The 24,481-nt window shown below is 43.0% G+C and overlaps 1 protein-coding gene across 2 annotated transcripts in view; it reads left to right on the top strand.

The window, feature by feature from the left end:
• Positions 1 to 24,481, top strand: part of UST (uronyl 2-sulfotransferase) — a 300,447-nt gene that overhangs the window by 211,478 nt on the left and 64,488 nt on the right. For both annotated transcript variants that reach the window (XM_060029824.2, XM_060029823.2), the window contains exons 6-7: positions 14,483 to 14,580; positions 16,417 to 16,574. In XM_060029824.2, the coding sequence (XP_059885807.1) occupies positions 14,483 to 14,580; positions 16,417 to 16,574 (256 nt within the window). The remainder of the gene's footprint in view (positions 1 to 14,482; positions 14,581 to 16,416; positions 16,575 to 24,481) is intronic.

Here is a 24,481-nt window from a genome sequence, read left to right as displayed (position 1 = left end):
AAAAATACTAAAAAGGGTTATACACCAAAATATTTTTCTTTTTATCTATTATATTTTAATTCCTTATATCTTGTATTTTAAAATATTTATATTTGTGTGGCAGATTTATGGTTGCTTTTTATTTTCCTTTTTTCGCTTAACTGTATATTCTATAATAAACATGGGTTGCTTTTTTTTTTTTTTTTTTTTTTTTTTTTGCGGTACGCGGCCCTCTCACTGTTGTGGACTCTCCCGTTGCGGAGCAACAGGCTCCGTACGCGCAGGCTCAGCGGCCATGACTCACGGGCCCAGCCGCTCCGTTGCATGTGGGATCTTCCCGGACGGGCGCATGAACCCGTGTCCCCTGCATTGGCAGGCGGACTCTCAACCACTGCGCCACCAGGGAATCCCATGGGTTGATTTTATAATAAAAATATTGGAGGAGCAAGGCTAAGCTTTGACACCAAGGAGATCTTTCTTGCTTTGGAATTTGAATAGTTAAGCAAATTAGTGCATTAAGATTGAGAAGCCAAAGAAAACATTCAGGGACAAGTTAACTGGATGCTACTTCTCTATTTACCTGTCTGACCTCGTTCACATGACACCAGGGTGTTCTCATGGATAAAATTATAATCCCAGATATACAGACTTTCAGATTCATATTTTCCATCTTAGCGCACAGAAGCTTTACTTTGGGGCTTTTGCAGAAAATTCTTGTGTTTCAGTCATTTGCCTTTTCTCTGTGAAAACCAGTAGGGAACAGTAGTAGGCGCTGATCACCCCCAGACCCCCAGAGAACAGTGCTAGGAGGCTCTGTATCCAGTGATTGAGAAGTTCTTTTAAAGCACCAACTTCTTTCTAAAACAGTTTGGATCAAATAATGAGACTGGCTGTGAACCACAATATTTATAAGAGGTGTAAATTTGAAATCTGCAGTGATGTTCTTTTAGGAGTCTGACCTAGAAGTGGAAAGAGGAGAATGGGCCAAGTTTATTGAGTAGGGCCTGGAACTGATGGTACTTCCTCATTCACTTGAGAAATGCTGGCTGAATATCTGCTCCGGGCCGGGCACCCTTCAAAGCCCTGGGACCGCTCTGAACAACCCAAAGTCCCACCTCTCTTGGAGCTGATACCCTAGTGAGGCGAAACAGATAGTAAACAAATAGATAGACAAATAATAGGCAGTAGTCAGGTGGTGATAATTGTCCATGGATAAAGTCCAGGAGAGTCTATGAACTCCAATAGAGGAAAAAAATACGTCATTATTTTCACTAACTTAGCATTTCCTTCATTTTTGAATATAGGCAACAAACTATAGCAGTATTCACAATACCTATAATGTCACCAATAGAATTCATTTCTGTTTTATATCAATTACTCTTATTGGAGATCTCTTTAAGTAACCATTCACATTACCATAATACCTGGATTGATATGATGGTAGATATTAGACCCACTGAGAAATCTTGTTATTTAATATTTTAACAAGCACATATATTACTTACCCAACATTTTAGTATTTTGATAAATAATTCAATATATTTGGTTTTCTTTCTACTATCATATGTTTTATTTTACACATTCAAGCACGTTGATCTGAGAAGTGGGTCCTTAGACTCCACCAGACTGCTGAGAGGTCAGTAGCAGAAGCGCTTTATGCAATCTTCCCTTATCTCCTCACAGAGTTGAAAGGGCTGGAACTGAGCACAACTGATAGTTTTTACTGCTCCTTCAAAGACATTCTTAAGTTAAAAATTTTTTTGAAGTGTGTGCAGTGGTGAAGAGTACCATGATATCTAGTCAAGTCTGGTCCACTGTCTTTTCTTTTTTTAATTAATTAATTAATTAATTTTTGGCTGCGATGGGTCTTCGTTGATACACGTGGGCTTTAGTTGCGGCGAGCGGGACCTACTCTTTGTTGCGGTGTACAGGCTTCTCATTGCGGTGGCTTCTCCTGTGGAGCACGGGCTTTAGGCGCACGGACTTCAGTAGTTGTGGCACGTGAGCTCAGTAGTTGTGGCACGTGGGCTCAGTAGTTGTGGCTCACCGGCTCTAGAGCGCAGGCTCAGTAGTTGCGGCGCACGGGCTTAGTTGCTCCGTGGCATGTGGGATCTTCCCATACCAGGGCTCAAACCTGTGTCCCCTGCATTGGCAGGCGGATTCTTAACCTCTGCACCACCAGGGAAGCCCCTGGTCCACTGTCTTGATTCACGCTAATGAGCCAACCACTTATCACCACCGTTTTGCACCATCAGTGCCGATGTTGACACCATCAAAAATGCAAATAACACCTTAGTATGATTATGAAAATAGTTTTGATCTTGTGGACCCCTAAAAGGGTCTCAAGTCCCGCCAGCAATCTGTGGACCACACTTCGAGAACCACTGTGCTAGATTAAGTGTCAAGTACAGAAATTCTTTTAAGCACTTGAAACCACCAAGGAGACTCTATTTGCATAAAAATATTTGTTGGTGGTTGTTGTAGTTTGCTCTCCAACTCTTTGAAATGGAATTTTTTAAATCTTGGTAAAAAATAATCTTCTGTTGACAGTTTTGGATGGGCCAGTGCTGTAGTACAAGTTAGGAAATACATCTTACGGCAGAGACATATGCCTGCTGTCCATATCCAGTACGGAGGGTCTTCACCTCCTTCATGTCATGAACTGCTTTAGCAGTCTAGTGAAGCCGACGGACCTCTCAGAATAATGTTTTTAAATGCAAAACAAATCATACTGAAATACAGTTATAGCCCCAGACCCCTTTGCGAGGGTGGGGGAGTGTCTGTACTCTGTACTCCAAGTTAATAACCACCTGCTTCCCTCAGTCTTTACTGGCAAGGAGAAACAGCTAGGGATGACATTTGTTTTTTAATGCATTTGTTTGCATGTCAGTTGACATCTTAAATCCCCAAATTCTGACTATCAATGAGATAGATTTAGACCTAACAAGTCCAGAGCAAGAATGTAGAATAAGGAGAATGATTTTCTCCTCCACCTTCTATAGGACTGAGCGGCACATACCTCCTGCTAAATCCTGACTCTCTCTAAAGGAGAACGGTCGTGGGCTGCAGACAGGAAGGTCTTGGGCACTGTCTCCCTAATAGTCTAGGACTACCGAGGGTTCTCTAATGGGACTTTCTAAAATGTTGGTTACTCTTTTTGAAAAACGGTAATCGTTTCATATCAATAACTCCCTTCCTTTTCTCTGCTTCTTAAATCAAAGCAGCATCCTTAGGCTTATTGTACTTTGAGAAACTCTCTAGCCCTTAGTGCTAAAAGTGAAGAAGCAAAGAATTTACAGTATGGTTACCGAAAGAGTGAAACCAATCATAACCCCCTGGGGAAATTTTCCACTCTTCTGGTGAAAGCTTTGAAATCAACTGTATTTAGTCTTGGAATTAATAACGGTATTCTAGCATTGTGACCTCCTCTGATTGTGTTTTTCTTGGGCTAATATTGAAATGAATTCTTATTCTTTGACTTAAGGGTGGAGAGGGAAGTTGGTGATTTGAAAATATCCCGAGAGTAGGAAGCCAGCCTGCGCTTTTAAATTTGCCACAGATAACCCACCAGGTGGCTGTTCACCACTTCGTCAGTCAAGGGTTTCACTGTGGTCCTAGTAAGTCTTTTCACGAAGGGAATCATGCTCTCTATAAACCACAGCTCTCCTTCCGGACCCCACTACTAAGCTCTTTTAGTTTTCACCCTGCTTTCCTTGCATTTCTCACTGCATAGCTTTCCTTCTAGGCGTGAGCTGAACTGTCAAGCCCTTGTATTTCCACGACTGCTTTATCCAATGTTGCTGAATCCTTGATAGCCCTTAATCAATGCATTCAAAAACAAAACTGCCTATTCACTCCTATAGTTCTCTCACCCAGTCAATTCTTAGTCACTCATGATTACACCGTCTTAAGAAACTGCAATTCCCAGTTCATCTAAAATAATCATTCTGCCTCTTTAGTTTCAATTTCTCTTTATTAAACCTGTTGTGGATTCTGTATGACCTTCTGAGTTGGGACTACAGGGCCACAGAAAGGAGAGAGGCTGTGAGCCTTCAAAGATCTACAGACATGTTGTTTATGCCCTGGATAACCAGAAGTTGAAAGTGTGACTTTTGTGGTTAGATTTGGCCTCTTAGGCCAAAACTATTAGACTATTGGATGTGAAAGAAAGAGAAGGGAATTCTAAACCTCTTCAGCTGGGAAGGCAAAATCATCAAAATTCTATGAGGTTAAGACAGTTTCTGTGGCTTTTAGAAACTTGTGTGGCCCAAAGGAGCCATAAATAATTTTTATGGTGTAAAAACCCTTGAAGAACGTACTTGGTTTCCCAGGAATTCCTGCCATTCTTACACTCACAAAGTCTCAGGTCGGTGGAGAAGCTCTGTTGGAGCCTGATTTGTCTGCCTAGTACCACCTCCAGGAAATACTGAACTGTGTGGGGACTTAGCCTACTCCTGAGGCTTCTCTTAACAGGTGAAATGAACAGATACGAGGTGAGTGATGCATTTCTTTCCAGTTCATAATTCAGCTTTGAAGTGACATCTGCAGTGGTCCTTCTGATCTCTGGCCTAGGTTTTACCGGCATCTTTTCTTTCTGGTGTTGCACGGAAAGCAGGCAAGTTAAAATGTATTTCCATGGTTTTATTAAGATCTAGAGTGGGAAAACTGTAGGCGCATAGGAGCCACTGGCAATCCACTCGAATGATATCATACTACCACCCCACAGCAAGCCCACAGAGTGGTGACCTATTTTTCTATGTGACTAGGTAGGAGAGAGGGCGGTGGATCTCTCCATAAACCTGTCCTCCTGCTTATTTTAAGGGCTTGATCAGCATCTCAACATTAGTCGTGCTAGAAGGACAGAGAGTCCTACTGACTCTATGCTTCCAAATAGAATCAGCATAGCCCCCTTTTGCAAAGATTGCTGCCATCTATGTGCTGGGCCGAATGCACAGGGCAGAATTGCCCACAGTGGGCTGGTTAACCAAGATAGCGCTTTCAGAGCTCACGGCAGAGCTGCTGGTGGCAGAGGTCCAGCCACATGGCTTTTCTGGGCCTTGGAGACTAGAATCACAAAGCCCCAAAGTCATTATTCCTCTAAGTGGAGACCAAATCTGGAATGTACTTTTTCTAGCAGGGAGTGGGTTAGAGGTCATTTAATGACATTTCAGTCCTCCAGATGTCTACTAAAAAAATATATCCATAATGATATATCTTCATCCACAATATCATTTAAGCATTTTCTGATTAAAATGCACCAGTACTTTCATTCTGCATTTCACTCTGCTGCTGAATTTTTTATGATGTTGTTTATTGAAAAACAGCAGTGTCTTCTGAAAGCTTCTACCAGATTCCCATGGTGATTTGCTAGGCATAGCACAATTCAAATTAAAATCTCATCATCTTCAAAGGCTACTTTTATGAGCTATAAAAGAGCACCTGCCTGGCCCTGGGTGGGTACCATCATACAGAGAGGAGACAGGAAGCTTTCCTTCCAGAAGTTTAGAGTCTACATAATACTAATAAAGAAAATGTAGAATGAAGATTATGCCATTTTTGTGTTCGTGATATACTTCACATATTGGAACTTTCGGCGACACACTTGAAGCAATTAAAAGATTCAAAGCAACACCATTATAATAAAGTCTCTGCTACAATATATTAATATCTTGCAGGGTCTGTAAGAAGAATCCTCAGGAATCCTACTGTTCGAGGTCCGGCTTAAACTGTGCTTTGGCCTCTGACATCCTCTTGAAGCAGAAATGATCACATTTCAATAAACACGTGACCTTGCTTTGGCATGGACTTGACATTTTACCAAGCATCTTTCCTCTGACTCAGCAAGGTGCACTCCCCACATCTATCACACACATTTCTGCACTCCATATTCTTTCCAATAGAACTCCCTGAAGGAAAAAAAGCATGAACAGCCCATACAGGACCCCCAAGCGAGATGGTATAGAGATTTCACTCTCCCTTGGCCCCAAACGCGTAGCAGTGATAGATAGAATATTTAAAAAGGAAATCCAAAGAGGGTCCCCATGCCTGGAACAATACCAGAGTGATGAGCAGTGGTGAAATCACAGGCCAGCTGAGCTCCGGTCCAGAATGGGGCAGCGGCAGCCAGGCATTGGGTTCTCTGTCAAGATGGGGGCCAGCATCTGTGCTTTCAGGGCCTCAGGTGGGGAGCCACACTTCCCTCACAGCCAAGCAAAGAAAGCCAGACAAAACGACTGCTGACCCATCACTGGGACTATGGCTTTTAAAGGGCAGACCTAGAGGGGTAGTAGAACAAAGCCACAGCCTATGAACAGAATAAACAAAGTTAAATTTACATTCAAATATTTTAGAGTAAAACTGCAGGATATCAAGGAAAAGGAAGAAAAGCAGATGACCAGTGAAGGAAGCATAATTAGGCTGATAGCAGATTTCCCATCAGCAACAGTAGATACCAGATGACAGCAGAGTAATATCTTCACAGTGCTGAGGGAAAATAACCATCAACCTAGGATTTTATATCCAGCTACACAATCACCCTATAGACTTTTTCAGACATAGAAAGAGTTAACCACTTAACGACTTCACTAAAAGGATCATTAAAAGATGGATTATGAGGAGAAGTAAGGAAGGTGCAGGACACAAGATGCAACAGTGAATATAGCCATTGATTAACACCTGTGGGTAGAATGAGTTAAATACTAAGTGCGAAGAGTGTTTTGTGTTAAAAAAGGATTAGATTTAGACAACATTGATAAGATGGGATGGGCAGTGTTTAATGGATAATTAAAAGTGCTAAGATCTTTCCAGATTCAGGAGAAATATAGAAAGACCAAATTACTTCAGACTTTACTAGAAAAAAATTAATCAAGTTTGAACGTTAAACATTTTTAAATGACTCTTCCATCAACTCACCTTTCTGACCATTTATGAATGATTTCTTAAAATTCTGCACCTCTCCTCAGTACTTCTCAAGTAATGAGAGTATTTTAAACTGCATTGTTATCGTTTGTATTTTTTAAGCTGTCAGAACCACATATCTGGGGGAAAAAAATCTTAGAACGTTAAAAAATGTAAGGGTAATTGTGAAAATAGTAGAAAGAAAATCTTTAGATTCTAAAGCAGAAGAAGAAAGGCAGGTGGTATTATCAAAAACTTTAAAAACGAACGGAAAAGAAAAAAAAAGAGGAAAAGAATAGCAAACAAAACACAAAGAAAGATGCAAAAATAAATCCAAATATATCAATAATCATAATAAGATAAATGATTACATTCATCTATTAAACAGGGGGAGGGAGTCATCTGTTGAAAATAGAGACTGGAAGTAAAGGGATGAGAAAAGGTCACCATTTAAATGCTAAAAAAAAGTTTATAAGACAAATATTAATATAAGGTAAGAGCATTAATAAAAAGGGAACCACATACAAATAAAGGGAACCACTACCAAGAATATATTCTATATAAATGTTAGTAAAGTTACATTTTGTAAACTACAAGTAAAGGGAGACAGGCACAATTATTTGTCAGCTACTTGAGGCCAGGCTGCTTACCATGATGTCTTATGTACAGTAGATGCCTTAATTCATAAGATAATTAAAGAACCTTGGCATTGGTCTGTTGAAGATTTCAGCTTGATTTATTTAAACACAACAAGCAACCGATTTTGAGCTACTCCAAATTAAGAATCTCTGAAATCAGATTGCATTTGACCATATTGTGGCATCATAGATGTAAACTTTATGAGAAAATTCTAGCTGAAAGTTTAAAATTAGAATCCCAGGTGAAGTTTATCATGTGTTTCATTTCTAATAAAGAGCACTAAAGGATTGATAGCCCTCCTCTACCTCTTCTTCCTGAGTCTTCCTTCAGCTAGTCACTGAATTCAGTTCTCATAATTTATGATTCTATAAAATTTATGCCTGAAATTTTTTGTCGAGATGGACTTTCTTAAAGTGTCCCACTTGTATAAAAGTTAGGGTATCCAGTGGTTTCTTAAGTAACTCCCACTGGGGCTAACCTCCGCTTAAAGATATTCTTTGTGCAAATATTCCAGACATTATATGTAGAAGGAAGGGAAATGATCGTTAGCCAAAAAAACTATAATTATGAAAAGGAGTGACTGATAATGTATTCCACTTTTACTTTTGAAAATGTTTGTACAAAACTGGGTTGGGCCCAGTGGTTTTGCACTAGAATCTGTAGACATTTATTTGCCTAATAAAATAACTGCACAATCTGGCAGAATTCTGCATACTTGGCAGCCCTTCCTGCCCAGGAGCCTGGAACAGCATCGGCCCAGCAGGTGTGGCTTTCAAAACGTTCAGAGAGTTGAATTCGGGAAGTCTGCCCAGCACCCCACCTGTGTACAGTATGCCTTCCTGAAGCCCACGTTCGTGCCCAGCTTGTCATAGGTTCAAAGGGCCTCTATTCATTCACAGATGATAATGAAAACTAAAATAATCAAGGGATTGACACTATACACCAAAATTATAATAAATTAAATTTCTCTTCAATAAAAGATGCCATGCATTTTTAAAGATATTTTTGACATTTAGAATATAGAGACTCTATAGTGTTTAACACTATTGTGCACATAAGAAACCTACTCTTCCCCTTGCTAGCATGGGCTTGGTATCCCCTCTTTCCTTAAAGGGTGAGATAGGGGGAAGAATAGAACTCTCAGCAGCCTGGACCCCAGGAAGGAGAGGAAGAGGAAAAATGTTTTCTCATAGTTTTGGTTTTTTCCACAAGGTGCTCTTTAATCATAGGACCCAAACAGTCATGACCCAGCTAGTAAGATCCGACTTCCCGGGCCCTACAATCAGAATCACCTGCTTATATAGGGCAAAGGGAGGGGCGGTGTGATGGGGGTCATGCTAGCTGTTCCAATACCCTGAGCCTCTGCGTGCTGGCCTGAAGCAATGATTTTCAGATTTAGAGCCTTGTTATCAGCTGAAATCTTATGCGGAACCCAATACATAAACCCAGGCAAAGCATAGCTCTTCCGGTTTTGGTAGGGCTGGGGGGTGCTGGAGCCCTGCCCATCCGGCACAGCCCTCAGCTCACCATGGACCGTAGGTGTAGCTCAACTTTTCCTTTTACTGGAACTCCTTAAACCCCTCCTTTCTGGGCCCAGGATCAGCCATGGGATTGGAGGGGGCTTGACGACGAAAGATCGTGGAATGAGTGAGAAATATACTAGAGACTTCGCTTATTTTGTCTTACTAGAAGAACAGAGTCCCAGGACCACTCTCAGCTTGGTAAGAGGTGAGAGGATTTTTTTAAATGGGACTGTAGATGCTTAGGATGCTGCAAAGCACACAGTGTAGGTTGTGTGTGCTTTGTCTACCCAGAAGGCTCACCAGGAGTGACCTTGAACTTGCTGTCAGATCCTGAATTCTTCTCCAGCTTCTGGAGCCTTCCTTTCGCTACAGGTGGACTGGCATATATACGAACACTCGTCCTGCCAGGAATTCCGCCAAAACGTAGGCCCGCTATGGGACCAGGGGAGGAGGCAGAAGGAAATTCCAGGCAAGGGACCCAGATGAGCCAGGCATGGAATTACCTTCTGGCCCAGTGTTGAGGCCCATGAAGGGCAACCAGGTTCTCAAAATCACCAAGGCTCCTCTTTAAAATGCAGGATGGACCTAGAGTCTGTCATACAGAGTGAAGTAAGTCAGAAAGAGAAAAACAAATACCGTATGCTAACACATATATATGGAATCTAAAAGACTAACAAAAAAAAGGTCATGAAGAACCTAGGGGCAAGATGGGAATAAAGACACAGACCTACTAGAGAATGGACTTGAGGATACGGGGAGGGGGAAGGGTAAGCTGGGACAAAGTGAGAGAGTGGCACGGACATATATACACTACCAAACGTAAGGTAGATAGCTAGTGGGAAGCAGCCGCATAGCACAGGGAGATCAGCTCGGTGCTTTGTGACCACCTAGACAGGTGGGAGGGAGGGAGACGCAAGAAGGAAGAGATATGGGAACATATGTATATGTATACCTGATTTTCTTTGTTATAAAGCAGAAACTAACACACCATTGTAAAGCAGTTATACTCAAATAGAGATGTTAAAATAAATAAATAAATAAAATGCAGATTTCTAGCCTTGTCCCCAGAAAAGCCTGTTAAATCAAGCTCTCCGTTAAATCAAGGTGGGGTCCGGGAATTAGCATTTCTTAACAGGTGCCCGACTTGATCCTTATTGCCACTGCACTGTCACTAAGAGTCTTCAAAGCTTTTGAACAGAGGGGTGAAGTGGATGAATTTGCATTTCAGCTAAGTTACTGCAGCAACTTTGTGTAGAATGTGTTCAGGGAGAAGAGATGAAAGGAAGAGATACTAACCAGCTGCGAAGGAGCTGAGCAGGGCCTGAGGTGTGGAATGGATGCCGGAAGGCAGGTTAGAAAACCATTTAGGGGTCAGGTTGCAGGGTCGGGCCACTGAGTGATGTGAACAGTGACGGTGAGAGAGGACTCGGGAGTGACCCCCAGGGATCTGGCTGTAGTGACTGGGGTTTCCTTTGGGCACTGAGGGCCCTTTGGCATTTGACAGGTGCGTGTTATTCATCACAGTCTATCCAGTGAAAATGTTACGGGAGAAAATCAATTGAACGTGATTTTGCTGTCCGATCAAAGTGGAAGAAGGTGAAGCCACTAAGAAAACCTAGAGGGTGTAAGTGTATGCTTTTAAAAATAGCACAGTTTAGAATAAATTTCAACCAAAATTGGCCTCTTTTTTTTTTTTTTGTAGTTTTGGCAATTAAAAGGACTCAGTTATCTGGAATGTTCGCTCCTAGAGAATATCTCATTTCCCGAATAAATTGAGAATGTGGGGAGAGTGGGGTCTTATGTTGAAACCCAGTCTTACAAGAGGGCTAGTCTTGGGCAAGGGGACACTTTGTGGGGTGCCATGGCAGCTGCCAAGATCCAAGGACCAGATAAGCAAATCGTGGATCAAGCACTGGCAAGCAGTCTGGCAAGCGGGCCCGCTTGGCTAAATCATCACCGTCGTGAAGACCTTAGAGCAAGTCTTAAAATAAATATTAAGGTTTTCGTTTAAAACAACCTTATCCTAGAAACACTGCATGGGAAGAAAAAATGAAATTGCATAATCATTTTAAACTATATATGGACAAAGAGAACTTCAGTATAAAAAGGGGATTGTAAGACAACACAAGATGGCGAAGCCTAACGCCAAAAGTAAAACTATTAATTCTGGGGGGAAACCGTATGGCCCTGGGGGGGACTGGAGCAGAGCACTGGAGGAACAGCTGTGTTGACACTTGTCACATTTGGTTGCCCAAAACACTGAAAGGTCATTCACTGAAGTTCTGGGTTCCGGTAAGAGTGGACTGTGTGAGTGGCCAGGAGCAGCTTCCCGAAGCCCCGCGTCCTTGAGCTGCCGGGAAGCAGATGAGTGTTCACTGTGGCCAAGCCGTAGGCAGCTGAGTGCGTGGGTCTTCACAGCTCGTTTCCTGCTTCCGCTTGGTCTTACATCTGAGTCATCTTGTATTTATGTCCTCCTATAGCATTTCCATAAGATGCTTGTGGCCAACACCATCCATCAACCTAATGGGCTCAAATGGAACCCTTTGAAATCTCCTGCGACATGCCTTGCTCTAAGAAAGGAAGAATTGTTACCAGTAATTCTTGAACTAGGAATTTATGTCTTCCCATAAATTGACCTTGAGAGGTTATTTGTGGATTCCAATAGAGAAACGTCTTTCCTAGGTCCCTGCAGTCGTCAGCCCTCCCCTTCCCCACCAACTGATGCCCTCTGCCCCCTCCTGCGAGCCCCAGGCCAGGATCTCTGGGAACAGAATCAGGGGTGTGTGTCTTGGCTTGTTCCTTCTGCCATTTGCTCATTCAGTCGCTGAGTATTTATTGCACCTCTGCTTTTTCCAGGAAGGGTGCTAAGCACTGGAGATGCAGTGAGCAGGCATCTGGGCTCTCCTGGAGTCACCACCTAAACAAACAATTACACAAGTTCTTCTTAAAAGGCCGCTGTAAAGTGAACTCAGAGAAGCGCAGGCGCTGTGAGAGTCTCTGCAGGAGGCTTGGGTGGGCTCAGTTGCCCCGCCCCTCGTGTTAATGCAGGTCTCTGGGGGGCTGACTGTGTGTGGGGCAGATCTCTGGACACCCCCTAAATCACCACCATTTTACTCAGCCATTTGCTGTGAAATCTCGACCTCAGAGGACAGACCCTCCTGACCACGCTGGCCGTGCCCGGAGTCTCCTGTGCTCTGCTTCCCACCCAGCTCCTAGCTCCCTCCCTCTGACCCCAGCCCAGTTCCTGGGTCACTCTGACCTAAGGCTCAGGTCTCTGGGGGAAGCCAACTGCCAGAGGATACCTGGAGGGTGAGGGAGGAAGGGAGGTCAGAGCATCCTCATGGCAAAGCCTGATCACCCTCTATACAAGTTTTAGTTTGTTTTACAATGTGTAGATCTCCTTAAACTTTTCTGATGTTAAAACTAAAATATATATATTATAATTAAAGCTAACGTTTCAAAAACAAATAAAGTTCAGTGTATTCCCATCTTCCATTACATCTACCACCATAAATGACTTATTTTAACAGTTTGGTGTTTATCCTTACAGATTTTTTTTTTTTTTTTTTTTTTTTTTTTTTTTTTGCGGTACGCGGGCCTCTCACTGTTACGGCCTCTCCTGTTGCGGAGCACAGGCTCCGGACGCGCAGGCTCGGCGGCCATGGCTCACGGGCCCAGCCGCTCCGCGGCATGTGGGATCCTCCCGGACCAGGGCACGAACCCGCGTCCCCTGCATCGGCAGGCAGACTCTCAACCACTGCGCCACCAGGGAAGCCCCTTCCAGATATTTCTGTCCTTATGTAAACACATTTTATTTTTATGTTGTCCTACATGTTCATATTGTCCTATAATTGACTTTATTTCATCTGAAAACTCATCACAGACACTTTTCAGGACAGTGCGTGTAGCTCCTCCTTATCCTTGCTGGGTGCCCAGTATTTCATCATAGGAACGTGCCATAACTGCTCTGTGAATCAATCCCCCATTAACGACCTGTACGTTCTGCCGTATTTTGTTGTAATAAATCTTATAGCAATGAATAGTCTTATACATACATCCCTCTGTGTCAATTTCTTCTTAGAAAGGTATTTGGGGTCTAACATCATGCATTTGTAATGGGTTTTCATATGCAGTGAGGTGCTCTTATTGCCTTCACTTCATGCATGGCTGGATGGGCTGACGTACACCATTCCACGTGCTTCTCGTATACTCCTCTCTGCGAACTGTGCACCTGTGCTTCCCACACAAGGCTCAGGTGCGCAGCTGGAGTGTGTCTGTTCCTGAATCTCTTTATTCCGGTTGAATTTGTTACTGTAATTGTGTAATTTATTTAAGTGGTATATAAACCAAAGAAGCATGAGAGGGAAAAGAAAATGTTGAAAAAAATAGATATTTAAGTTATATTTTCCAACTCCCAACTTGAACTAAAAAAAACCTTTTAATAACTAACCATTTACCCTAATTGTATTAGATTCAGTGGCTTCAACTGACTCATAAACTTCATTGACCATAGGACCATGTTTGCTGAGTTATATCCACTCTTAATTTGCCTTGCCAGTATTGTGTCTGAAGAAACATCCCATAGCTGTTTGGTTTGTTTGTAAATTGGGTTATCTTTTCTCCTTAGAAATACCTAAGAACCAGACATGTCTTATCTAGGGTATCCAGTGTAATCTGCCTTGATGAAAGAGGATTTTTAGCCCTTCTTTTCATGTCATTGTAAGCTCTAGTAATGCTGACAAAGACACTGCACTCAACCTCATAGAAGAGAAACTTTCTATGCAGAAATTCCAGATTTTCTATTTGAAAATCACAACTGTTGCTTTTGAAAGTGAGAGAATGTCTATATACAAACATCCGGCCACTTCCTAACCTAATATAACATTAGAAATGGTTTTACAGCCCCTCCAAAATTTACAGACCCTCTATGTGACTATTGTAGGTACTTAATAAGTATTTGTTGGACGTGTGGATACACAGGGAAACACATTTCTACGGGACTGGCTGTACAGGGATCTCTGATTAAGTCTGAATGAATTAAGTCATACTGAATTCATTCAACAAATATTTGTTAAGTGTCCACTGTATACTTCCCAGTTTCTCATAACTGCTGGGGCCACAGCTAGCCACAGTCAGTCGAACTGCTCCAAGATGCTTGTCATCTAGTTAGAGACTTCAGGCCACTGGGAAATGCAGAAATTCATTTAACGCAACAGACCAAGCACTCTGTGAAATGCTCTGACCATGTGTGTACCTGGCCAGTGAAGCAGGCTAGTGCAAGGCAAAAAAGGGATTTCATTTCTTCTCATGAAATCCATGAGTTCTGTACATCTTCTCAAGGCCTTCCCGTATCATTAAAGTATCAATTTTACTTACACTGTGTGACATTAGACAAAGCCCTGCAGAGACCGCCAGACATCCCACTGCTGTGTTTTCTCTTCTAGGACATCAACGAGTGTATCCTTGAAAACTATCCTGAGTGTTCCAACCCCAGGTTGTTTTACATCATTCCGTACTTTTGTGGACAGCATCCCAGATGCAGGTAAGGACCGAAACAGGCTCATGACATGCTCACTTGGACAACAATGACGGGAAACCCACCAACTGGCACTGCGTGGGCGTCTTCTGCGTCCCCAGTCTCTCTAACTTCTGGAATTCAGTTACTATTTACTGTTAATCTTTCAAGATGGCATTTGAGATTCTGAATGTCCTGTAAATAAAGAAATGAACAAATCAAGGTCTGGCAGAGGCCTTGGGAACCACCCGTAAAGCTGTGTAACTGAAATGCCAGCCAAACTCTTCCTCACCTTTGACGTACACCTGTCACTCCCCAGCCCATGAGATAGTGAAGCCCAGGGGGTGCGCCCAACCTGCTCCTCTAGTGTCTGTGCTGCACCCACAGCTGTCCTTGCCAGTGTGGTGTGTCTGATTGGGTCTGAAACACTAGATGCTCGCGCCCAAAATTCCAGAGTGTCTCTCTCCTGAGGCATACTTAGTAGAAAGAGAAGAAATTACTTTCTAGTGATCCCTCCTCAACCTTACTTGGTTGCAAGACCTTCTTTAGAAAGTGACTTATTCAGATAGTAAGGGCCCTCAGTGTGGTCCACCCACCTCCTGCATCTGCATCCCTGGGGTACTTGTTAGGAACCCTCACCTGATCACAGTCTCTGAGGTGAGGCCCAGGCATCTGTGACCACCTCCCAGGTGATTCTGGTCTAGCTACACTTGAAATTTGTTGTACTAGACAAATGTGTGGCCCCCAGGAGAAATGGTGGTAACGATGAATATTATCTTTGCTCGGTGGAAAATGAACCCTGCTGCCAGAAGCGGCACTTTCCCCGAAAGGAGACATTGATTAGAAGGTCGTTGTGTTCCTTAAGAGACTGGGGGTTGGGGGGGACACGGCTGTTTCCAAGTTGCAGCTCACTCGTACTTTTTGCTTACACTGTGACTGCTGCTTCGTTATTATGTGTGTTGTTATTATTGACGTTTTGCCGAGTTAACCAATTGGTTTACGGTCAGAATTCTGGGGCCAGAAGTGTCAGTTTTCTGCTTCATTATAAACTCCTGAGCTCAGGAGGCCTCCCTCACCCACCCTGGCCCCTGTAGTAAATGCCTTCTGCTTCACGGTCAGGGCTTCAGATCCTGGGAAGGTTTGGGGCCAGTTGACTCGCTTTCTGTCAAAATGAGGATATTTATTCCAAGAAACAAGATTCTAACTCCTTAAAGTACTTTTAAAATTATGTATTTCCCAATCTTGGGGTGAGGACTTCTGATGCCTTATCTCGTGATGATTTTCAAAATGCTTTCAAAATGTCACCTTGTTCCACCTTGATGACAACTATTTGAGCTAAGTAAGGATTATTAAAAATTTTCAAAAAAGAATCCTGACTTGCCCAAATTCCCCTAGACAGTCAACGCCAGCCAGGCGTTACATTCATATCAGTGTTGTTGGCTCACAGATCTGCCTTACAAATAAGATGAGGCTGTTTTCCTTCTGTAATTGAAGGAAAAAAAAAAAAGTTTGTTTTTAAATTCCTCAAAAGAATAAGATGATTAGTGGTCATGACCTGACACCTATTTTGATTTCTACAGTAATCAAAATCAGTAAGTTTCATATTTCAAAACTTCTAACTTTATGGGTTCGGTTTGGTCCTCCTATTAAAAGGCCATTCTAATCAGCGTTTATTGAGACCTAGCTGCCTGGGCCCATTTTCTCTTAACAGACGTTTAGGTGGGGCTCGCTGGGCCCTGGAGAAAGTGGGATTTGGACGTATGTGACTGGGGATGGGTGGGAGAAGGGAGAAGCTTCCAGCACGTTGTTGCTGCAATGCGAAGACCAATCTTTGATTTCAAAATCATTTTTATATCCATAAAGGGAGCCTGGTGAGTGGGCCCTTGAAAGAGCAAAGCTGAACGTGAATGAAAACTTCCTGCTTGTGGGGATTCTGGAAGAGTTGGAAGATGTGCTGCTTCTACTGGAAAGATTTTTACCTCATTACTTCAAGGGTGTGCTCAGTATCTACAAAGACCCAGGTAACTCTGTCTGTAAGCAAGTGCTTCTCTGTTTTGAGGCTTACTCACCTTGAAAAGGACTCGGGAAAGAAAGGCGTGAAATCATCTCTTCTGTTAGTGAAGGGGAGCTCCCCTGGCTTCAAAGCAAGGTTAGAACCACGCGATTTAGATACCAAAACCTTGAGCTTCAGGGCCAAACATAAACTCGCCATGTTTTAAAGGCCAGATGCTTCCATGTCTCCCTCTGGAAAGTGAGATGGGCAGCATTCCCGTGGGCCGTGTCCTGGTGCTGGGGTGAACCAGTGAACAGGCAGGTGTTTGTTGGAGCCCTGGGGGAGTGTGATGAGGTAACTCTGGCCCTACTTCCATTTGACAAAAGCAAATCCTGGCGCATAGAGTCCATAAAGCAGCACATTGAGAATGCAATTATGATTTTGCTCTAATAGATGGAGTGGTGTCCAAACAGAAGAAGGAGAATGCAGCAAAGCGATTATAAGGGTTGCCCGTAGTGTCACTGTAAAATCATTACTTTCAGAAGTCCATCATTTGTTTTTCTCAACTTTGTTTCTTTCCTGTTCTTCATCTACTGCTGCCTCAACAATACCTCTTCACTAATCCGTTTATGGTTTTGTTTTGTTGTCGGGAAATGGAAGGTATTATTCTGCTTTGTAGAAATGAGGCACAGAGGAAGGGCTTCCCAAACGAAGCCTCTGCCTCACGTGCCACGCAGCCAGGCAGGGACCTCGTACCACACCTGCATCACTGACAGGTGCTGATGCCCCGGTGAACTGGTTCTGCCTACAGGAGCCCTGACTTTGGTTCCATCGGGTGGCCCTACCACTACCAGGGACTCGCTGGGGGATGGTGACTTTGCCTCGGTCTCCCAACACTCTTATTCAGAGGCAAACTCGCATGTACTTACATGACCATGGACCTCAAGGTGTGTCTCCGCAGCAAGAAGTGTGGTTGGAATAGCTAGAAGCATAACAAACTCTAAATTGTCGTTTTTTGAAATAGGGCCTTCCTTTGCTCTTTCAACTCTGGGCAATTTAAAGAGTTCTCCTGGGACCAGTTTTTAGCTCTGTAGGACAAAGTAAACTCTGGTCTTTGTGCAAGGAGGAGTCTCACCCTAAGTCAGGCTCCTTTGAAGAAAAGGTTTACGTTATTCATTGTTATTTCCCTTCTTCGGCTTTATCTTGTTGTATAGTGTGTGGGGGTGTGGGGGTGTGAGATGTACAGTATGAGATAAAAGGCTGACTGGGTCTTGGAGACACATAGCTGTCAGATAAGAACACACTCTTATCCCAGCACTTGGGAAGAGTATGGGTGAGGCCACACCACGCACTTCATCCATCCTGGGATCTGGGATTGACGCCATTCACAGGATGTCACAGCCCAGCACACCAAGGGTCAACATCAGAAGTGTAGGTCTGATAACTTAGAAGAGGACATTTTAATCTTTGTTCTTCTTAAATACAAATAAACCACAAACAAAAATCTTAGCCCCAAGGGCTCACTTACCTACTGTTGTCAGGATGTATCATCTTCACTTCCCAACTGTTTTCCTCATTTAAATACCTGACTTCTCAGGAATTGTAGGCCTTCGTCCCATGATCTAGAAGCCCATTAATTAAAGTAGAACATATTTTTGAAGATTGAGTGACTGTTAGCTCTTTTGTCTTTAGCTGTGATCTTTCCACCTGTAAAGATTTTTCTCCCCTTTGAGTTCGGCATAGCAATATATGAAATACTTCTGAGGCTGCTGCCCCAGGGAGAACGCAGGCCAGCCAACACATACCAGTTCACACAGTCCAGCTATACTAGTGGTTAAAACAGCGAGACGCGTCTACACTGCCTGGGCTCCCACCCTCCGGGTGCACTTCCACACACACACACGCACACACACACCCTCACCGCCCCCTCCCCCCACCACCGCAAGGGGGTCTTCAGGACTCTGGCCCAGGACTCAACAACTGTTCTAATTTAGTTCCTGAGTGGAACTGGTGTTAAATATTTTGCATATCACTCCAGTGTAATGGTCTCTGCTGCCACACGGCACGTAGACAACAAAGTGAACATTTGAGTGATTCTGCAGTAACTTCCCCTGTGTTCTGTGGTCTCTCGGGCACCTTCTGTGAGATTTCTCTATGGTAACCTTGAAGGCAAGTAGCTCCACAGTTGCTCTGTCCCAAAGAGTTTCCTCATCCCCTGAAGCAGGGGACAGGAGCTGAGCATCCTCGCCTGGCCAGCTTTCTGGTATATTTTAGCCTCTGCAAAGACTAAGCCCCTGTATTGTTTCCTCATGGCCACAGATCAGTGAGCTGGTATCAAATAGGTTAAAGGAAGAGAAGCAGCAGGTCACTTCGTCGTTCACACCAGAGCCTCATCACCTGTGCATTTTCAATCTACACTCACAGATAATGGCCCACTAAAATCCTTGCTCTTGCCCTTTATACAAGAATTTTATAACTGAGTAGACTAGAGGACAGAGGGAAGAAACACTAAAATCTGAGACCTTTAAATATTTGTAGATTAAACTGACCATGGAGCTGGATTAAGAGGCAAACATTCCACTGGCCATTTTTCTTTGGTGCTCATCCTGTTATTTTAAAAATGCAGGTGTGTGCGGATTTCAGTCATCCCCTTCCAGCAAGACGAAAAGTATTTAGACCAGTCTCACTGCTGAAGAAAAAACACTAATAACAATAACCGGGGAGCTGGTAAAAATAACGTCCGCTAGTCAAATGGGTTGTCACTTATTCTAGATTGGAAGGATAGTCATTAATTCTTTCCAATCAGTACTGTGGGTTCCAATAACCCACCATCTAGAGAAGTTAATAACTTCGCTAAATAATAGGTCAACTGTTTGTGCTCCCTCACCCCATTCGTTGCCTGTAAGAAGGTATATGCTGGTGAGTAAGCTTGTCTCCCACCAAAAATATTTGAGAAACTTAGTCTTCATAAATTTTTTGAAATTTAGTCATTTTATATTAATGTTTGCATTCTGTGGAGACCCAGTTAGTGTATCTCAGAAGAAGTTGAAGATAGTAAGTACTCGAGATGAAATAAGAATGAAAGTTGTAGCCTGGTGGATAACCAGGAGAACACACTCTGGTGTTTCCCGCCAGCCCAAGGGCAGTTGCTAATGTTGAGGCCAGTACCTTGGAGTGAGGGCTCAGTAAACTCCGCCCAACCTGGGTATGAGTTTGAATTGGGGGAACCAAGGCCGAAACAGATTTACTGGGTAAGAGTGACCTCACTTCTTTAACTTATGCGGTCTCATTTTTTATTGATTAATCTCGATTACATTTGCTCATTACCTAACTTTCAAAAACGAGAAGCTTGGAGCCGGCCCAAAGAATTGGAGAGACAGCTCCATGGTCATCCACCGAAATGTGAACCAAAGGGCTACAACTTAAGAGTTTCTGAGCCACAAGCGTTAACGTGTTCATGAATGCTTTTCCCCCTTAGCTCTTAAAAAGGGACACGCTTTCTTAGTCATAGTTTCTTTAGGAGCTAAAATCACCGTGGTGTTAAAGACCACAATAAATAAGAAAATTAATTAAAGACAGAGAATAAGTGAATATCTGTGATAGGAAAAGTCCTTATATCAGCGTCTCCCATATCCGCCCCTGACTTGGTGAGTAACCCAGCTGTTCCAGTTCAGCAGTGCCACTTAGCATCCAGATATGGAACAATGGGACCTGATATTTTAACCCTCCTACGTGAGGACTATGTGAGGACTTGAAAGCTAATCCTTTTCCCTTGCATTTTAAATACTTTCCAATCCTTTTCCCTTGTATTCTAAATACTTTCCGTGACTAGCATTACATTAGTATTCATTTTCAACTTGTTTCCGTTACAAATGTAAACACTGGAACCTCAGTAGAGAATTTACAAGACTTTTGTGGGCTGTCTTGAGAATCTGGCCACCAACTATACTACAAAGGAAAAATGTCTAATTCCAAACAAAATGACTTCCGTGCTAACTTTGAGGATTTAAGTTCATTCATAAATTGGGTGCTTTGTTTTTTTTTTTAAAAAAAATGCTTATACTTAAATATTTTTTATTAACAACAATGATAAATAAAGTACAAATTTAAATATCTTTTTCCTAGGCATGAATGATAATTAGACTCCTATTAAGGGTATAGCAGTGTACTCTTGGAGTTCATTTGCATTGCAGTATTCAAATCTGAGGATATTTACATAGAAAATTAAAATTGTCCTAATATTCATAAAGAAAAGTTATTATTATTATTTTTTTATGCGGTTCGCGGGCCTCTCACTGTTGTGGCCTCTCCCGTTGCGGAGCACAGGCTCCGGACGCGCAGGCTCAGTGGCCATGGCTCACGGGCCCAGCCGCTCCACGGCATGTGGGATCTTCCCGGACCGGGGCACGAACCCGTGTCCCCTGCATCAGCAGGCGGACTCTCAACCACCAGGGAAGCCACATGGGAAGCCCAAGAAAATTTGCCACCAGGGAAGCCCAAGAAAAGTTATTTTTTAAGGAAAGAACACTGAGTTGGGAGTTTGAAGAGACTCCTTGTCCTCTTTCTGCCGTGGTTCTGCCCAGAGGACCCGAGCAAATGTAGCTTTGGGTGGTTGATCGCTAAGGTCTATATTATTATGATACTAAAGTATCACATAGAAGGTTTTAAGGCTCTTTCTACCTTCTGTTGGTTAGCACAATTATACGGTGCTTCCCCCCGCCCCCCGCCCCGCAAAAACCACAGGCAGTCCCCATTGCCTTCGTAATTCCCAGGTTTAGTTATGGAGACTATCGCCACCTAGAGGACATGACGAATCCTCGCTGCAGGGTCATTCCTTCAGAATCCGTTCTTCCCTAAGCCGGGGATCCCAACACACTCTCTGGTCACACTGTCCACCCTTCTCTCTCCATACCATATGTATTTCTGTCCAGAAGACAGAATATCATAATTATTAGGGCACAGGCTCTGGAGTAGGCAGCCCGGGCATTAAAGCCCGTTCTCCACTTAACTGGATAACCAGAGGTAAGGTGTAACCCCTGTACCCCATAGCTTCCCCATCTGACAGCACATAAACAGTACTGTCTACTTCACAGTGTTGTTGTGAGAGATGAACCTGATCGAATCCATGTAAAGCCCTTAGCCCAGAGCTTAACATATGATTAAGTGTTCAATAATTAGCTATTAACCTGCCAACCACATTACAGGAGAGAGACAGGGCCATTATCTGGGAGGAACTAGGGCCTCAGCTCTCTCTGTAACTTCTACATGAAAGAAGGAAAGAGAGGAGGAGGGGGGGAAGAAGAAAAAACTGGTCACCCTTCACTTATTTCATCAGTGACAGCTGACCTGACTGTGAAATCGCATGCCTTTAGGAAATAGTATTTCTGACTTAGAAGGAGAGGAACAATTATATTCTGGCCAATACTTTATTCCTGAAACAAGCACAGGGAATAAGTTTAATGGAAATATTACTACAGTGACATGCTCAGGACTGAAAAACACACACCATGCAAGTCACTGACGGTTTTTTAAAAATCATCTATTTGTATGCCTGAACTCTTAGCAGAAATATCAGGGCGCTAAAATTTCAACCTTAAATGAAATCCACTGTTGAGATGTGACCAGGACCAGTTACCATTAACTCGAGTTGAATGTTGAATCTTTCAGCCTGTTATGCATCACGTTATTTAGTAGATATAGGATGGGTGTTCAGTGATTTAATGGCGTTTTTATTTTAACTATGACCCTAAGATTCAGTTCTTGAAAAACCTTTATTTTCCATATGCAGAATTGCATACTTCAGAGCGCTGTTAATGAATTAAACTTTGTCCAGCAGGTGGCAGTGTCTCTCCATTTTCTCAAGGAAGTGCTTGTGGTTTCCTAACAGTTTGCATCTGCTGACAGGCGTTTACAGAATGCTTGAACACAGATGTACAATTATGCCCAATATGGGGCCTGAAAATGGGATCGTATCAAAAGGATTCCAAGTACAATTGATTGCAGTAGTCCAAAGCACATTATCTGAGAGCCAGTGGGGTCGGGAATTGGGGGATAGTTTACAAATAAGTTTGCGTGGGTTAAAAATATATGTACCGTCTGCTCTGGTTTTATAAAAATCATCCATCATTCTACAACGATTGGATTAAACATGCTATTTCTCATTTTTTTATTTCCATCTTCTTATTACTTTTGTGCTACAACAAAACCCAAAAACATTCTGGAACTTCACGGGTATACAACTGATGGTTGGGAGAAATTCAGACTATTTACAGGCACCAATGAAGTTATTTAAAAACTTCAATTACCGGGCTTCCCTGGTGGCGCAGTGGTTGAGAGTCCGCCTGCCGATGCAGGGGACACGGGTTCGTGCCCTGGTCCGGGAGGATCCCACATTGCTGTGGAGCGGCTGGGCCCATGAGCTGTGGCCACTGGGCCTGCGCGTCCAGGGCCTGTGCTCCACGGTGGGAGGGGCCACAGCAGTGAGAGGCCCGCATACCGCAAAAAAAAAAAAAAAAAAAAAAAAAAAATTATCATTTATAAAAACTAGGATACCAATCTGTTATTGGCTCATGTACCATCAATATTCTCCATAATGATTTGTTTATCACCAGTCATGTCCTAGGCTCAGATTCTAGTCAGGTTGGTACTGCATTACGTGTGTGTGTGTGTGTGTGTGTGTGTGTGTGTGTGTGTACACCCATTCATGTTCAAACAACTAAACTCCTTATTACACAGCAATGGCATCTTAGTGAATAGTCTTGTATGCGAACACCAGCAACAGTTCCTAAATAATAATAATTTGCATAGCAATTTACCATTTATAAAGCACTTCCATAAGATGACCTCATTTGATTCTTACAGGAATCCTCTGAAGCTGAGGAGGACAATGAGTCTTTGTCTCATTTTCTAAATAAGAAAACTGAGAGTCAAAGAGTAGAATAGCTTTGCCCACAGTTATCAAGTCCTAAGTGACCACAGACATTCAAGCTTCTGTCCCCAGAACCACCACAAACTCCATGAATCTATGACCCTCCGAACATCCTTCATATTTAATCACTAATACAGAGCATTAAGTGGGTACTAAGCACTCTTATGTATTGCAGTTGAAGGTAAATGCTTGAAAATAAAATCTACAGATTATCTCTATTCAACACATGGTCTGATTTTATAGTAATAGTATAGTAACGTTATAGTTATAGTAACGTTATAGTAATAACGTTCCAAAAATATTTCTCTTCTTTGAAGACTAATATCTAAATAGCAGGTATAATCTGAAAATACTAGAAAAATTCAACAAGCACTTTCAGCAAGTGTTTCCATGTCTGCAATACACTCCAGTCCTGGGCAACAGCCGTATAAAGATAAAGAAAACCATATCTGGCATGAATGCCGTCGCAAACTGGATGGGCATTTCCTACTGGAGATATTTGGGCCAGGCCTTGAAGGGTGCATCGCTCTTCACCAGGTTGACGTAGAAGGAGGCAAGTTAGGCAGAAAAAAATAACATGAGTGCAGACCTGGAGGTGTGAAGACACAGAAGTCCCAAGTCCCATACCTGGGAGGCATGAGGGGCGTCCAGCCCACCTCGGCCCTTGCCTACTGACCTTGCCTTTTTGAGCTGAGCCCCCAATTCTTCGCAGCTCAGTCACCCTACTGCTAAGCCAGTCCACAGCCTGTTCTCTTATAAATGTTCTCTTATAAAAGTATCCGCAGCCTTAGATCTCTATGTGGTACAACCTGGAACTGAGTCACTCATACCAATCCCAGAACCAGTGGCCAAGCCACAGTTGCCAGAGGGCCATGTGTCACTCCCCCAACCCCGCTTTCCCTGCCCTCTGCAAGCCTGACCACCACCCAAGGATCCCTCACTTCGTAACAGTGTGTCAGGATACTGCCAGGTTCCCAGGTCCCTAGAGCTGGGATTCTTCCTCCTTG

Source organism: Delphinus delphis, chromosome 14 (assembly GCF_949987515.2).
Source record: "Delphinus delphis chromosome 14, mDelDel1.2, whole genome shotgun sequence".
NCBI lineage: Eukaryota > Metazoa > Chordata > Mammalia > Artiodactyla > Delphinidae > Delphinus > Delphinus delphis.
This window is presented reverse-complemented; position numbering and strand designations above follow the sequence as displayed.